A 16,768-nucleotide genomic window follows, 5' to 3' on the forward strand; every position below is an offset into this window, starting at 1 on the left:
TACACCAGCACTCCCCCAGTACTACATCAGAAACGCAGCACCTCTGACAGTGTAGCACTCCCTCAGTACTCCATTGGAGCATGGAGCGTCAGCCTATTCGGGTGCTCAAGACCTAGGAGAGGGACTTGAACACACAACCATCTGATGAGACTGCTAGCCACTGAGGCACAGCAGATTGTGAGGAGTGACACCTCAGGAAGGACAAAGACAGGTTCTGGTGCCATTTAGAGACAATGGAAGGATGAGGCGGAGGAAGGCAGGTTCGAGGTGGAGCGTGAACACAGTGCAGATCAGCTGGACGGAAATGGCAAGTTTCTGCACTGCCAATTCAATGTTATCTAGTGCTGGAAGCACAGCCAGAAATCTCATGTGCCTTCCCATTGCAACAACCTGTGGACATCACCTGGTCAGGCAGCTGTGTTCCCCTTTTTCTGCACTGTATCTTTAGCTTGGTGAGCTTGAAACACAGCAACAGCTTCCTCGACCTGGAAGAACCCAAAACATAACAGATTTGCAAAGCGAGAAGCCTGGCATGGTGCGTGGAAGACAGAAGCAATGCAGAGCCCTTAGGCCCTTCTTTCCCCCAGGTCTCTAACTTCTGAATAAGAGGTATCCCTTCCCTCATATTGGAGTGATGATGGATGGTATAGGAAGTTCCTGCTCCCCATCATTAGTCAATGACCTCTCCTGAATTGTGCAGAAACATACCATGCCCAGTGGAATACAAGAACTAACAACCTCGAGACATCCCAAAGTGTTCGTTAGCCACCGAAAGTCATCCAGTCAATGGAGAGAAATGAGGCAGCCAATTTCTACACAGCAAGATCCCACAAACAACAATGTTGGTTGAGGAATAATCATTGGTTAGGACACTAGACAGAAGTCACCTGTTCTACTTTGAACCAATGCCACAAGATCTTCTACATCCACCCAAGGGACAGATGGAGCTTCAGTTTAACATCTCATCTGAAGCACAATACCTCTGACAGTGCAGCACTCCCTCAGTACTGCACTGGGAGCATGGAGCGTCAGCCTATTTGTGCGCTCTCAAGACCCTGGAGTGGGACTTGAACACAACCATCTGACTCAAAGAGGAGACTGCTAGGCGCTGAGGCACAGCTGACAGCAGATTGTGAGGAGTGACACCTCAGGAAGGACAAAGACTGAGGTTCCGGTGCCATTTTGAGACCATGAAAATTCATGGCATCCACAGGAATGGGGTCATCCAAAACTCTGCTGACTGACCCAACTGGTACCAAATCTTGTTCACCCATCATCCCCTCGTGCTCGCTGTCCTGCCGTGGGTTCTCCTGGTCAAACAATGTCATGATTGACATTTTCATCCTGGTTTTCAAATCCCTCCCCCTCCCGTCTCACAAAAACACAATCTCAGCTCCTCCAATTCCACCCTCTGAGCATCCTGGCATTTTAATTGATTCTTAGAGACAGGATGTATGTGCATTTAGAACGGAACAATCTCATTAGTGACAGACAGCATGGTTTTGTAAGATGGAGGTCGTGCCTTACAAATTTGGTGGAGCTTTTTGAGGAAGTGACAAAATCGGTTGATGAAGGAAGGGCCGTGGATGTCGTCTATATGGATTTCAGTAAGGCGTTTGACAAAGTCCCACATGGCAGGTTGGTTAAGAAGGTTAAGGCTCATGGGATACAAGGAGAAGTGGCTAGATGGGTGGAGAACTGGCTTGGCCATAGGAGACAGAGGGTAGTGGTCGAAGGGTCTTTTTCCGGCTGGAGGTCTGTGACCAGTAGTGTTCCGCAGGGCTCTGTACTGGGGCCTCTGCTATTTGTGATATATATATTTGGAAGAAGGTGTAACTGGTGTAATCAGCAAGTTTGCGGATGACACGAAGATGGCTGGACTTGCGGATAGCGAAGAGCATTGTCGGGCAATGCAGCAGGATATAGATAGGCTGGAAAATTGGGCGGAGAGGTGGCAGATGGAGTTTAATCCGGATAAATGCCAAGTGATGGATTTTGGAAGAAATAATGTAGGGAGGAGTTATACAATAAATGGCAGAGTCATCAGGAGTATAGAAACACAGAGGGACCTAGGTGTGCAAGTCCACAAATCCTTGAAGGTGGCAACACAGGTGGAGGTGGTGGTGAAGAAGGCGGTGAAGAAGGCATATGGTATGCTTGCCTTTATAGGACGGGGTATAGAGTATAAAAGCTGGAGTCTGATGATGCAGCTGTATAGAACGCTGGTTAGGCCACATTTGGAGTACTGCGTCCAGTTCTGGTCGCCGCACTACCAGAAGGACGTGGAGGCGTTAGAGAGAGTGCAGAGAAGGTTTACCAGGATGTTGCCTGGTACGGAGGGTCTTAGCTATGAGGAGAGATTGGGTAAACTGGGGTTGTTCTCCCTGGAAAGACGGAGAATGAGGGGAGATCTAATAGAGGTGTACAAGATTATGAAGGGTATAGATAGGGTGAACAGTGGGAAGCTTTTTCCCAGGTCGGAGGTGACGATCACGAGGGGTCACGGGCTCAAGGTGAGAGGGGCGAAGTATAACTCAGACATCAGAGGGACGTTTTTTACACAGAGGGTGGTGGGGGCCTGGAATGCGCTGCCAAGTAGGGTGGTGGAGGCAGGCACGCTGACATCGTTTAAGACTTACCTGGATAGTCACATGAGCAGCCTGGGAATGGAAGGATACAAACGATTGGTCTAGTTGGACCAAGGAGCGGCGCAGGCTTGGAGGGCCAAAGGGCCTGTTTTCCTGTGCTGTACTGTTCTTTGTTCCCAAATTGGCAGCAGTACCTTGGACCCATGCTTGGGAATATCTTCCCTAAACCTCTCTACCCTCCTTTGACCAAGTTATTGGTCATCTGTCCCAGTGTGGTTCCAGTGTCATTTTGTTCAGTATCTGGAATGTTGTATTAGTGGCAAAATATTTAAATACCAACTGTTTTATAGTCCTTGAAGTGGTCAGAGTCTCTGCAAGAATTGATCAGCTGGGCAAATTAAGATGTTTGTAGGACAGTCAATATTGGCCAGGACTTGGCTCCGAAATAAAGGGGTTGAAATGGGTTACATCCATTACAGGATTTCTCCAATAGTGCAACATTCCCCCAGTCTGTGGAGCACAACCTGAGCATTTCCATTGAGTCTGGCATCCACGATTGGTGGTGTACACTGGCAGGGAAACAGCAATCCCATCCAGGAACCTGCCAATGATCTGAGCCGGAGCTCAGAACAAGCAGGAACTTTAATAAATGGAGACTTCTGAAGTTGCCAAGCTGTCACTGTGGAATGTGGGAAGTCCAGAGAGAGCAGAGGAACCCAACTGAAATGGGAAGAGGAATATTCCTCTATTAAAGCAGTTATTATTTTCTGCCCTCGTACACCCCTTATACCAACTGTGACAATGCAGATCTAATTTAAGTTGGCCCTGTAGCACAGTGGTTAGCACTGCTGCTTCTCAGCACCAGGGATCCACGTTCAATTCCGGCCTTGGGTTGCTGTCTGTGTGGTCTGCACATTGTCCGTGTCTGAGTGGGTTCCCTCTCGGTGCTCTGGTTTTCTCCCACAGCGCAAAGATGTGCGGGTTAGGTAGATTGGCCATGCTAAATTGAGCTTAGTGTCAGAGGGACTAGCTGGGTAAACATGCGAGGTGACAAGAATAGAGGCTGGGTGGGATTGTGGTCAGTGCAGACTCGATGGGCCGAATGGCCTACTTCTGCACTGTAGGGATTCTATGATTCAAGTCATTTCTATAAAGGAATGTTAGAAAAGTTTGTTGAAAAACCCAGAGCCATCTATCATTATGCACTGGGATTTGGATTGTGGAATTGGTCAACAGATACTGGACAAAAGCAACACGTCTGTGCAGACGCAGAGACAAGAACCGAGTGATTGAATTGACTCCAGAATGCCTATTATGCCACCCAGTGCCCCCGCCAGTAACATTCACCCAGCTCTCTCCCCCCCCCCACTCACAATGAAAATCCTACCTTGGAGCGAAGTGATTCCTGAGATTCCAACATGTGCAGGAGCTCCGAGTTATCAATCTCCAGCAGCATTCCGGTGATTTTTCCCGCCAGCATTGGGTGCATGCCTTGAATCAGTGGATACAGGCGCTCACCTGGATAGGAGAAAACTCATCTGTGAATCTTCCTCAGGTACTGACCGGTGAAGTCCTCCGTAATCAGAGTATTCTGTTCTGGTCTCAATGATGTGGAAATGCCTGCGTTGGACTGGGGTAAACACAGTAAGGAGTCTAACAACACCAGGTTAAAGTCCAACAGGTTTATTTGGTAGCAAACGCCACTAGCTTTCGGTTAGGAGCAGCGCTCTGAAAGCTAGTGGCGTTTGCCACCAAATAAACCTGTTGGACTTGAACCTGGTGTTGTTAGACTCCTTACTGGTCTAAATGACCAGAGTCGCTGTTTTAAATATTACTTTCATCAAAAAGGCTAACATTTAGAAATTTATTCAGGATTTTAAAATAATCAGAGATTGTTCTAAACCAATGAAGTCAACTGAAAGTTACACTGAGGGGAAAATCCAACAATATTTGGAAGATTAGAGTTAGGACTTTGGGAGGATTATCTAATGGAATCTGTACAGAGTGAGGTTCCACCATTCACAGGGTTATATTCCTGCAAAAACCTCACGAACGGCAAAATCACCAACGATTAATATGCTTTTCAGTGAGAGCCAATGTGATAAGTTCCAGCAATGAGAAGGCGGCATTGGTTTGTGGGCAGCTACTGTGTACAGTGAACGGTGTTACTGTATCTGTACATTAGAGGGGCATCCTCTGAGCAACACAAGACATGTACTGTACAGGGACTGAACAAAGAGGCAATCTTCATCTAATTAAAAAATAGGAATTGCCTCAAAACTGAGACAAAAAAATCCCAAACATTTCAAAACTGCAGAGAGCTGCTATTGAATCTCTGAAGTGAGAGATTCGGATATTTGTGTGTGAATTTTTCCCTTCTGGTTGCACCCCCGTCATAAACGGTGCTTCAAAGAGAATTAAACGTTCACGACTGGGACTAATGGAAGGAATCGGCACCATCTTCCTGTTAAAAGGTGTCGGGGTCTCTCCTCGGGGAAAGGAAATGTGGATGAGTGAATCATTGCTCGCGATGGGAGTGACGAAGGCTTTAGCCCGAGTAAATAAATAGACCGGAATCAGAACAAAAGGCAGGACTTTATTGTAAAATTTAAGCGGTTTGATGGGGTTGGTCAAGAAAATATTTCCCCCGGCTGAGGAATCTAGAACATGGGATCACAGGTTCAGAATAAGGGGGTTGACCAATCCAGATCAAGAGGAGGACCAATGTCTTCACTAAGAGGAGCGCAACTCTTCGTAATTCTCTATCCCAGCGAGGGGCGGATATTCCGGAGTACACTCAAAGCCAAGGCTGAGATTTATGGATGTTAATGAACTAAGGGACATGTGGATGGTACAGGAAGTTCGAGTGGAGTTAAAGGTTCACCCATGATCTTCTTGAATGACACCAGGTTAAAGTCCAACAGGTTTATTTGGTAGCAAAAGCCACACAAGCTTTCGTGGCTTTTGCTACCAAATAAACCTGTTGGACTTTAACCTGGTGTTGTTAAACTTCTTACTGTGTTTACCCCAGTCCAACGCGGCATCTCCACTTCTTGAATGAAGCAGCAGACTCGAGGATCAAATGGCTTCCTCCCGTTCCCTATGACCTATGGGAGAGCTGCTGTGTCCCTGCGGGAGAGTTGCTGAAGACCAACCTGAACCATTGGGCAACTGTTCCTCAGATTCTGCACCAGACTGGTGAACACCAGTCAGCATTTAGCAAAATAACTAAATAATGCCAGAGATAGAGGCTCTCATCAAGCACTGTGGGAAATTCCTCAGATCACTCGTTTGGGTGTCTTTGGGTCAGCATGCTCAACATGGGCCGAATGGCCTCCTTTCTGTGCTGTATCATTTCTATGGTTCTGCGGGTGGGGGTGATGGAAGGAGAGGGGAAGTCAGTTTGAACAGACTGCCAGGGCGCTCTCAGCGAGATAATATTGGGCCGTTCGTTTCCAGAAAAACCTCATCTCAACAAATCATTGCCACCGGGGGAGCAGGAACTGGATTTTAAACATTGCTCACTCTCCTCAAATAGGTACTCCAACAACTTGCATTGATATAGCGCTGGGGTAAAACATCCCAAAGCTACTTCACAGACACGTAAATCAGACACAAATTGACACCAAGGCGATATTAGGAGGGGGGGGGGGGGGTCCAAAAGCTTGAATTTGGAGGAGGATTGAGGTGTTTAAGGGGAGGAGGTTGCAAGGAATTCCAGAGGTTGGGACCCAGCTCGCCGAAGGCAGAGCTCTGGTGAAGGAAACAAGGAATGGGTTGGAGGAATTCTGGAAAATGAAAGCACAACCATTGGTTCAGTGTCAGGAAGGGATGACGGATTAGCACCGTTACCAAGTCTCAAACACATACCCAGCATCTGCTTCTGTTCCTGTGGCAGCGCTGCAGCCAGCATGGAGGGAGTGAGTGGCATCTGACCATGAACATGAACAGCTGGTTCAGACACCTGGAAATATCACCATAAAGATACATGTCAGCAAATCCCCTCAACACACACACACACACACAGCAACTTCCCAAACCTGCTGCAGGGAAGAAGCTCAACATCTCACAGCAAAATCACACACAGTAGCTCCAGGCTGGCATGTCCCTCAAGGTGCTCAACCAGATCAAGAACAAGATTTGTATCCATTTATCCTTCTTTGTTCCATATCCTGAACACCCTCAACCATGGATAAATCTCAGTCCTGAAAGCTCTAATTGTCCCCCAGCACCCATAGCTCCCAGGGAGAGGAGGAGGAGGAGGAGGAGGAAAGAGAACATTCCACATTTCGATTGTGACGACACTGTGCCTTGATGAAATGCATTTGGGTCACGTTTCTTGTTCAGGATTGTTTCAGCAGTTTGTTTTATTATCGGTGCCGTTTTGTCTGGATCTGGCAGCCCCTGTTGTTACTGCAGCAACATAACTGATCGCAATTGCTAAAATGTTTGTTTTAATCTGGACTAATGCAGGGTTGTTATTTGAGTGTTTTCCCCTGGGGTTTTTGGGTGGGGCTTGATTAGGTTTTGACAGGGAAGGTCAGGTGACTGGGCGGGACTAGGCTCACAGAGAAACTCAGTTCAGTTGCTGTTTTGGAGCTGGATAGAGTAGCAGCTCTTTCTCTGTCTGAAGATTGGAGATTGGAGACTGGGTCCTGCCAGAAAAATTGGTCTCTTTCTCGGAGGTTCTGCTGTTTGAGGATATATTCTTCTCTGGAAACTGCTCTATGGGAGTCAGAAGATAGATGTCTTTCTCTATCTGTCCAGAGGGATTAAAAGACTGGAAATCCAATATCCACGTGAGCATATCTGTTTTTGGTGCTAATTAGTTCTGAAGAAGGGGTTATATCTACGGGTATATTGCTTAAATTGAAACTGGAGAGATAGAATTATACCTAGTCATGTTTAAGTATTTCAATTGGTAAAATTTATGCTAATTCTTTGTTATACCTTATGCTCGCTGTAATGCCAAAATCAAAAAAGTTAGCTTTCTGTTAGATAGCCAATCCTCAATCCATGCCAACACTTTACCCCCAACTCCGTGTACCTTTATCTTATGCAGCAACCTTTTGTGAGGCACCTTATCGAATGCCTCCTGAAAATCTAAATACACCACATCCACCGGTTCCCCTCTGTCAACCGCACTCGTTATATCCTCAAAAAAATTCCAGTAAATTAGTCAAACATGACTTTCCCTTCATGAATCCATGCTGCTTGATCGAACCATTCTTTTCCAGGTGTCCTGCTATTTCTTCTTTAATGATAGATTCCAGCATTTTCGCAACTACAGATGTTAAGCTAACCGGCCTGTAGTTACCCGCCTTTTGTCTACCTCCTTTTTTAAACAGTGACGTTACATTAGCTGTTTTCCAATCAGCTGGCACCTCCCCAGAGTCCAGTGAATTTTGATAAATTACAACTAACGCATCTGCTATTACTTCTGCCGTTTCTTTTAGTACCCTGGGATGCATTCCATCCGGACCAGGGGACTTGTCTACCTTTAGTCCCATTAGCCTACCCAGCACTACCTCTTTAGTAATAGTGATCGTTTTAAGGTCCTCACCTCCTACAGTCCCATGACCGTCAATTATTGGTACGCTATTTGTGTCCTCCACTGTGAAGACCGACAAAAAACTTGTTTAACACTAACTGTTGCAAAAAATGCTCCTATTAATTTACCACAAAACAAAAATGGAGTGAATCGAGAAACATTTGAACAAAACCCAATGAAACCTTCTCCAACTTGATGGCCCCTGATTTTTGATGCAGATTGTTACCATAGTTCTAAAACATTTTGCACAAAGGTAAATCGGTGTCTTGCTGGTCAGTACCTGCTGTGTGCTGGGAGGGTGCTGAGTGTTGCAGATTCCAGATGTGTATTTATACTGTGGGAGTACCCGCACCATGGGTCCCGAAAGGACATTACGTGGGCCGGCGGTCTGAGTTCCTATAGTAGCTAGAAGATGTGAGCAAAGGGTTAAAATGCACACGGACTTTGTTAATTCATTCAATCATGAAAAGCTCCTTTGAACTACATTGGATTCCAGTGTTAATCAAGTCTCATTAACCAGGAACCAAAGTGGTTGAAGAACAAATAATCCAGAGACCTCGTTAACAATCCAGAAAAGGCAGACTTTGACTGCATAGCATTCAATTCTCTAAAACCAAGACACAAACACCAGTGGTTCACTAATGTCCCTTTCGGGAGGGGAACTTGCTCTTCTTACCAGCCCGATCATGTAGGTGACTCCAGTCCCACATCAACAGAGTTGAGTCTTAACTGCACTCTAAAGCATCACCCTTGTCTCGAGTAATAATGCCAACCTTGCCACATCCAGGAGATGAATATATAAAAACGCCGGGCTAATTGCTTCAGATTCCAATAATAGGAGTATTTGTCGGGTGAATAATATTGTTAATCTTTTGGTTGACAAAATCATTTTAAAGATGGAAGCTTCTGTGACATTGAAGGTGGTCACCAAAAGCCCAAATAATTATTTGATTGCTTCTGTGTCAGCTGTTTGTAAAAGTTAACACCAATCACTTCAAAACACAAGAGGATTGGGATTCAGTGTGGGAATCCCCAAAGCTAAAGACAGCCAATGGCAGAGCAATGGAAACTCCAGAAGCTGGAATGAGAGAGCACCTAAGGACACGGCCAAAGTTTCAGATTTCTCCTCACCCCCCCCCCCCCCTCCCTCCCCGGAGATTCCCTGGAGTGCAGCAACCGAGTTACTGGCGGGCCCTGGCGATTACTTACCGACTCTGTGTGTGTTGGAGGAGAGTTGGGGGACTTGTGTGGATGCTTGTCTCACTGTGCTGATGGTTGTGGCCATTCGTCTGGGAGCTGTCCCCCTCACTGAGGGGATGATGTTCTGGTAGGGGGCTGAAAACAACGAAAAAAATACAAAACGTGCACGTATACACACACACGTCTCAGTTTAGGAACACAAACCAGCCCAAGTGCAGCAGGAAGTTCCCAGATTCCAGCTGGCTTCCACCCCTCAGAATTTCACCGTGTCCCACCGCAAGACTGAGCATGAGGTGGGGGAAACTGCGGGCGCCATTCTTGGATGTTTGCTATGACCCAGCTAAATGAGTTCAACATCTCCCCCTCCCCCCCCCGCCCACCCACCCACCTTCCCTCCCACCCCCAATCTTCACAGATCGAGGAGAAGTTTCCCCATTCCTCCGCCAATTCAAATCGCTGGAGTTTGCGAGGAGGGGGGTGAATCTGATGGAGGTTTACAAAATGCTAAAAGGGACTGATAAAGTAAACAGAAAATGCTTAAATTTCCGCAGGTCTGACAGCATCTGTGGACAGAGAAAAGAGCCAATGTTTGGAGTCTGTTTGACCCTTGGTCAGAGCTAAGGGCAAAGAATCGGGACCCGCTGAGATTTTCCAGCATTTTCTGTTTCAGATTCCAGCATCCGCAGGATTTTGCTTTTATATTGATAAAGTAAATGTTTCCCCTTGTGGGGCAATCTCGAACACGAGGTCACAGGTATAGAGCGAGAGGCGGTAGATTTAAAACTGAGATGAGGAGGAACTACTTCTCGCAGAGGGTGGTGAATTTGTGGAAGTCACTGCCCCCATCGCGCGGGGGAGTCTGAATCATTGAATGGTTTGAAGAGGGAGATGGAGATATTTCTAATAACAAAGGGATAAGGGGATATGGGGAACAGATGGCGAGATGGATTTGAGACCAGGGAGAGATCAGCCATGATCTGATTGAATGACGGAGCAGGCTCGAGGGGCTGAATGGCCCACTTCAGCACCTAATTCCTATGTTCCTGTAACTTGCCGACCACAGGGGGAGTCACATGTCATCATGAACATGTGGCTGTTTGACCAATCACAGCTATCAATCTTTATCAACTAAATCTACAAGAGGCACAGACAGGAAGTGGGGCAAACTCCCATTGGTGGAGAACTGTGGGAATCAGACCCAAAAAGTCAACATCTTCCTCCCAAACACCCCGGGGTGGATTGTGTACCTGTGCGCTGACACTGGGATGAGAAACCTTCGAAACATTGACCCATTGCGAGTCTGTTTGGTTACATAGTTATGGTGTCGTTCTTCAAATTTACAAGCAGATTTTACGCACGGTAGCACAGTGGTTAGCACTGCTGCTTCACAGCTCCAGGGTCCCGGGTTCGATTCCCGGCTCGGGTCACTGTCTGTGTGGAGTTTGCACATTCTCCTCGTGTCTGCGTGGGTTTCCTCCGGGTGCTCCGGTTTCCTCCCACAGTCCAAAGATGTGCGGGTTAGGTTGATTGGCCAGGTTAAAAATTGCCCCTTAGTGTCCTGGGATGCGTAGGTTAGAGGGATTAGCGGGTAAATATGTGGGGATAGGGCCTGGGTGGGATTGTGGTCGGTGCAGACTCGATGGGCCGGATGGCCTCCTTCTGCACTGTAGGGTTTCTAGGATCTATGATCTAAAACAAAGCAATCCCAGCGACATCTCGGTCTTCCAGAGTTTGACGGTTGTGATTTTGAATCCCACACTAAAGGAGCATTTCTCCAAACAATGGACTGACATTCATTTGGAGGGGGGGGGGGGGGGGTGGGCACACACATGTTTGTTGGAAGTGAATTAGCGACACCTTGTATCTCATTCCCCTCACCCCCACTGTAGGTAAAAATCACAATCCTACAGTGCAGAAGGAGGCCTTTCGGCCCATCGAGTCTGCACCAACAACAATCCCACTCCAAACCCTATCCCCACAACCCAGCTAATTCCCCTAACCTACACATCCCAGGACACTATGGGCAATTTAGCATGGCCAATCAACCTAACCAGCACGACTTTCAGACTGTGGGAGGAAACCGGAGCACCCGGAGGAAACCCACGCAGACACGAGGAGAATGTGCAAACTCCACACAGACAGTGACCCAAGCCGGGAATAGAACCCGGGTCCCTGGCGCTGTGAAGCAGCAGTGCTAACCCACTGTAGGTAGGTAGCATGTTTGACGGGGTGAGGAGTTGGAGTAACAATGTGCCCACACAACAATTGGGCTGTGGTTACTAGGCAGCACTGGATGTTAATAGTGAGACAAATGGATAGCTTGTAGAAGGATCAAAAAATAATTTTAAAAAGCCATTCAATCAAAACTACAAAACAGAAATCTCCATTTCACCCAGAGGTTAGTTACCCTGAGGTCAGGACAAACTATTCAGCGGTTTTGTGGTGAAGGCTGCCCTCTATTGGTCAGTTGAGGTTGGATAAGAATGAGTTCCTGAGAAAGTGACCACACCAAATAGTTTCTGGGCAACCGTAGTCTTTTATTTTCTCCCAATAATTGACCAGATGAATCAGTCTTCCGAATAAATACTTCGAGATTAAACCTTCACTTACTGGGAGGCCTCATGGGCTGCCCTGTCCAGCGCTGGGATGGTCGGATCGGCGTCATTGGAGAGGTGGCGTAATACGCAGTTCGATTTTGAACCTGCAGAGACCAAAATACTTAACAATCGACACTTAACCCACCGAAATTCCCAGCGCTTCGATCGGAACAGGGAAAACACAAGCTTTTACTTGAATTGCTGAGATAACACGGGATCTTTCAACTGCCTCCACCTCACCTGAACCTGAAACTGGGAAAAACCTGGAATTCCGAGCTAATCGGACGCACCATCCAGGGTGGGAACAACATCAACAGCTGATGTGGATACAACACCGGGAGGCAGGAGGAGGGAGGGAGGAAAAGTCAGGAGGGATAATTTCAGTGGAACTGCGTTTGGAATATTGTAGGATTGAGGAGTTCTGGGGTGGGGGGGGGGGGGGGTGGGGGGAAGAGGAGGACGGAGGGATTTAAACAATGGACAAGAGTTCAAATTTCAGGCACTGGCAGAATAGAGAATGAAGCTGGTCCCGGGGAGAGTGGGATCCAGATCAGCTTGGTATTCAGCCGCAGAGTTTGGGATGAGTTAGAGGGTGTAGGACAGGAGAAAAGTTGATTTCAGGCTGGAGGCAACAGACAGCATGGGTGAGAGTCTCAGCAGCCAATGGTGGAGTGTGGGGGAAAGGGGAGATATTCTGATGATCGTGAGCAGACTTTGGGGTGGGAAACGGAGTTCACATTGGATAGGTGGTGAGCAGAGTCCAGTGGAGGAAGCTTTACTAGTTTAAACAAGAGGGGAGACATTGGATTGCCAGAGATTGAGGAAGACAAGGACAGAGTGCACATGGAAAATGTCATCCCTAAATTTGATGTGGAGATGCCGGCGTTGGACTGGGATGGGCACAGTAAGAAGTCTCACAACACCAGGTTAAAGTCCAACAGGTTTATTTGGAATCACGAGCTTTCGGAGCAAGTGAGTTACCCGAGGAAGGAGCAGTGCTCCGAAAACTCGTGATTCCAAATAAACCTGTTGGACTTTGACCTGGTGTTGTGAGACTTCTTACTGTCCCTAAATTTAATCAAGGTTTTTCCAGGAATGCAAATATTTAGTTCCAAGAGCAAATCCATGGATCCATTTCGCAAAAATAACCAGTATGGTTCCACTCCTGTTCCCACAAGCCCCTCCCCTCCATCTCCGCATCACCAGATTGGCAGGAACCAGGGGGGAGCGGTGGGGGGTGTCTTGCTGGCAAGGCCAGTACTTATTGCCCATTGAGCCGTCTTCTTGAACCGCTGCAGTCTGTGTGGTGTAGGTGCACCCAGAGTGCTGTTAGGGAGGGAATTCCAGGATTTTGATCCAGTGACAGTGAAGGAATGGTGATATATTTCCAAGTCAGGATGGTGAGTGGCTTGGAGGGGAACCTCCAGGTGGTGGTGTTCCCAGGTATCTGCTGCCCTTGTCCTTCTGATGGTGGTAGTCACGGGTTTGGAAGGTGCTGTCTAAGGAGCCTTGGTGAGTTCCTGCAGTGCATCTTGTAGATGGTACACATGGCTGCCACTGTGCATTAGTGGAGGAGGGAGTGAATGTTTGTGGCTGTGGGTGGGATGCCAATCAAACAGAGTGCTTTGTCATGGATGGTGTTGAGGTTAGAGTGTTGTTGGAGCTGCACTCTTCCAGACAAGTGGGGAGTATTCCGTAACACTCCTGACTTGTAGATTGTAGACAAAAACGTATGATAACGTATTGCACAAAAGGCTACTTAATAAGAGCCCATGGTGTTGGGGTAGTATATCAGCATGGAGAGAGGATTGGCTAACTGGTAGAAGACAGTTGGGATAAGAGGATGGCAGCCAAGGCTGTAATGAGGTCAGGAGCTGAGTGACCCTGGCAAAACCCAAATTGTGCGTTACTGAGCAGCTTATTGCTGAGCAGGTGCTGCTTGATAGCGCTGTCGATGACCCCTTCCATCACTTTACTGATGATAGAGAGTAGGCTGATTGGGCGGTAATTGGCCAGGTTGGATTTGTCCTGCTTTTTGTGTACAGGACATACCTGGGCAATTTTCCACATTGTTGGGTAGTTGCCAGTGTTGTAACTATATTGGAAGAGCTTGGCTGGGGGAGCGGCAAGTTCTGGAGCACAAGTTTTCAGTACTATTGCCGGAATGTTATCATTGCCTTTGCAGTATCCAGTGCCTCCAACTGTTTCTTGATACCACGTGGAGTGAAGTGAATCAAGTTGGCTGAAAACCAAATAGTGATTTGTGTCACAAATCATTAAAACATGCTCAACACTGCAGCAACTGCTGACTGGGTTGGGGACGGGTGGAGGATGGGGAAGAGAACTCACCTCCTTAAAGCTAATTTTCAGGATCTGGGCAGTGCTAGCAATCTCCGCAATTCCATTGTTAAAGTCCCAATGCTCAGAGTGGAGCGGGCAAACCCAAATCCCAATCTCCTCGCTGGCTCCAAAACCCAAATTCAAACTGAATCCAATTCATGGGCCCCACAAGAGAAGCAACAAGATCCAAGCTGACAAGGAAAGGTGTCACACCTGATCTCAGGTTCGAGCTGATGCCTGATCTTAGCTAAAAAGGCCCCGAGGAGACAAACAACCTTCTTTATCCAATGGCAGCAGGCTTGATACAACTGAGTGACCAATTGGAGGGCAAGGGAAGTCAAACACATTGTTGTGGGACTGGAGTCACATAGATCCCAGACCGAATAACACAGGTTCCCCAAAAATATATCAATGCGAGGAGGCGTTGGACTTTTATACCAATCCAACATAAGGTCACTTTTACTGATCATCTTTTATTTCCAATTAATTGATATATTCTAACTGCGATGGTGTGATGTGGATTTACGATCTCCGGATTGTTAATGTAACCACTGCTGCAACAAAGAGTATTGCATTATTTCAGAATGTCAGCATTAGGCAGCATCATATCTCTGGCTCGCTTACCTGTGGCACAGTTGGCATGAAGTACCCAGAGTGTGCCAGGTGTTGAAAAGAGCCCAGCAGGGGACTGGGTAAAGCGCGCATGGTTGCCAGGCGCTGCATGTACTGGTTGGTCAGGTGGGCTTTCCGCTCCTCCTTGCGTTGGGCTAAAGCCACGTACAGAGGCTTGGTGCTGACGATGCGCCCGTTCATCTCGGTGACCGCTTTGGTAGCTTCCTCTGGCGAGGAGAAGCAGACAAAACCGAAGCCTTTGCTGTGACCCGCCTCGGTCATGACCTTCAATAAAACAGAGTGAGAAGTTAAAGAGAACACAGGAACAGCGCCAGGAACAGAAGACTCCTGCTCCCAGACGAAGCTGAAACACTAAGTGTGATGGTAAATCAAAGTCAAAGTTTATTTGTCACAAGTAAGGCTTACATTAACACTGCAATGAAGTTACTATGAAAATCCCCTAGTCGCCACACTCCGGCGCCTGAGGGAGAATTTAGCATGGCCAATGCACCTAACCAGCACGTCTTTCAGACTGTGGGAGGAAACCGGAGCACCCGGAGGAAACCCACGCAGACATGGGAAGAATGTGCAAACTCCACACAGACAGTGACCCAAGCCGGGAATCGAACCCGGGTCCCTGGAGCTGTGAGACAGCAGTGCTAACCACTGTACCGCTCCAGATAAATCAGAGATACGGTAGAACATAGAAACTAGCTGAAATTCTCCAGAACTGGCTGATTTATACCGCTCCACGGTGTTTGCATTGCAACCCCAGTCTCCACATTCATTTTAAGAATTAGCATATTAATTATCCATTTACAGATGAAAAAGTGCAAATATCCTTTTAACAGCAATGACATTATAGTCAGAATCCTAGAGGTTTACAGCATGGAAACTGGCTCTTTGGCCCAAATTGTCCAGGCTGTCCTCTATTTAAAAAAACCACTAAGCTAGTCCCAATAGCCCACATCCCTCTATACCCATCTTACCCATGTAACTGTAAATGCTTTTTATGTGGAGATGCCGGCGTTGGATTGGGGTGGGCACAGTAAGTCTCTCAACACCAGGTTAAAGTCCAACGGGTTCATTTGGTAGCATGAGCTTTCAGAGCACTGCTCCTTCATCAGGTGAGTCAGGTTATAAATGCTTTTTAAAAGACAAAATTGTACCTGCCTCTACTCCTACCTCTGGCAGCTCGTTCCAGACACTCGCCACCCTCTGAAAAAAATTGCCTCCGAATCCTTTTGTATCTCTCTCCTCTCACCTTAAACCTGTGCCCTCCAGTTTTAGACTCCCCTACCTTTGGGAAAAGATATTGACTATCTAGCTGATCTATGCCCCTCATTATTTTATAATATTGTTTAAAAGTTTATTTATTAGTGTCACAAGTAGGCTTACATTAACACTGCAATGAAGCTACTGTGAAAATCCCCTAGTCGCCACACTCTGGCACCTGTTCAGGTACACTGAGGGAGAATTTAGCATGGCCAATGCACCTAACTAGCACATCCAGGTTCAATTCCTGGCTTGGGTCACTGTCTGTGTGGAGTCTGCATCTTCTCCCCATGTCTGTGTGGGATTTTTCTCCGGGTGCTTCAGTTTCCTCCCGCACTCCAAAGATGTGCGGGTTAGGTGGAATGGCCATGCTAAATGTGCAGGTAACTTCATTGCAGTGTTAATGTAAGCCTTACTTGTGACTAATAAATAGACTTTGATCTGATCTGCGGGTAAGCGTTCTCCAAGGCAGCCTTCACAACACACAACGCAGAATCGCTGAGCAGAGACTGATAGCCAAGTTCCGCACACATGAGGATGGCCTCAACCGGGATCTTGGGTTCATGTCACACTATCTGTAACCCCCATAACGACTTGCCTGGGCT

General features: G+C 47.2%; 1 protein-coding gene across 1 annotated transcript in view; it reads right to left on the minus strand.

Annotated features, from left to right (window-relative positions):
* LOC144508667 (embryonic polyadenylate-binding protein-like) overlaps positions 1-16,768 on the minus strand; it is a 29,673-nt gene that overhangs the window by 899 nt on the left and 12,006 nt on the right. The window contains exons 8-14 of the mRNA XM_078236910.1: positions 14,901-15,173; positions 11,950-12,040; positions 9,349-9,474; positions 8,420-8,544; positions 6,459-6,552; positions 3,976-4,106; positions 404-485 (exon numbers count right to left, since the gene is read on the minus strand). Coding sequence (XP_078093036.1) covers positions 408-485; positions 3,976-4,106; positions 6,459-6,552; positions 8,420-8,544; positions 9,349-9,474; positions 11,950-12,040; positions 14,901-15,173 — 918 coding nt within the window. The 3' untranslated portion in view covers positions 404-407. The remainder of the gene's footprint in view (positions 1-403; positions 486-3,975; positions 4,107-6,458; positions 6,553-8,419; positions 8,545-9,348; positions 9,475-11,949; positions 12,041-14,900; positions 15,174-16,768) is intronic.

This window comes from Mustelus asterias, chromosome 20, assembly GCF_964213995.1.
Source record: "Mustelus asterias chromosome 20, sMusAst1.hap1.1, whole genome shotgun sequence".
NCBI classification, from domain to species: domain Eukaryota; kingdom Metazoa; phylum Chordata; class Chondrichthyes; order Carcharhiniformes; family Triakidae; genus Mustelus; species Mustelus asterias.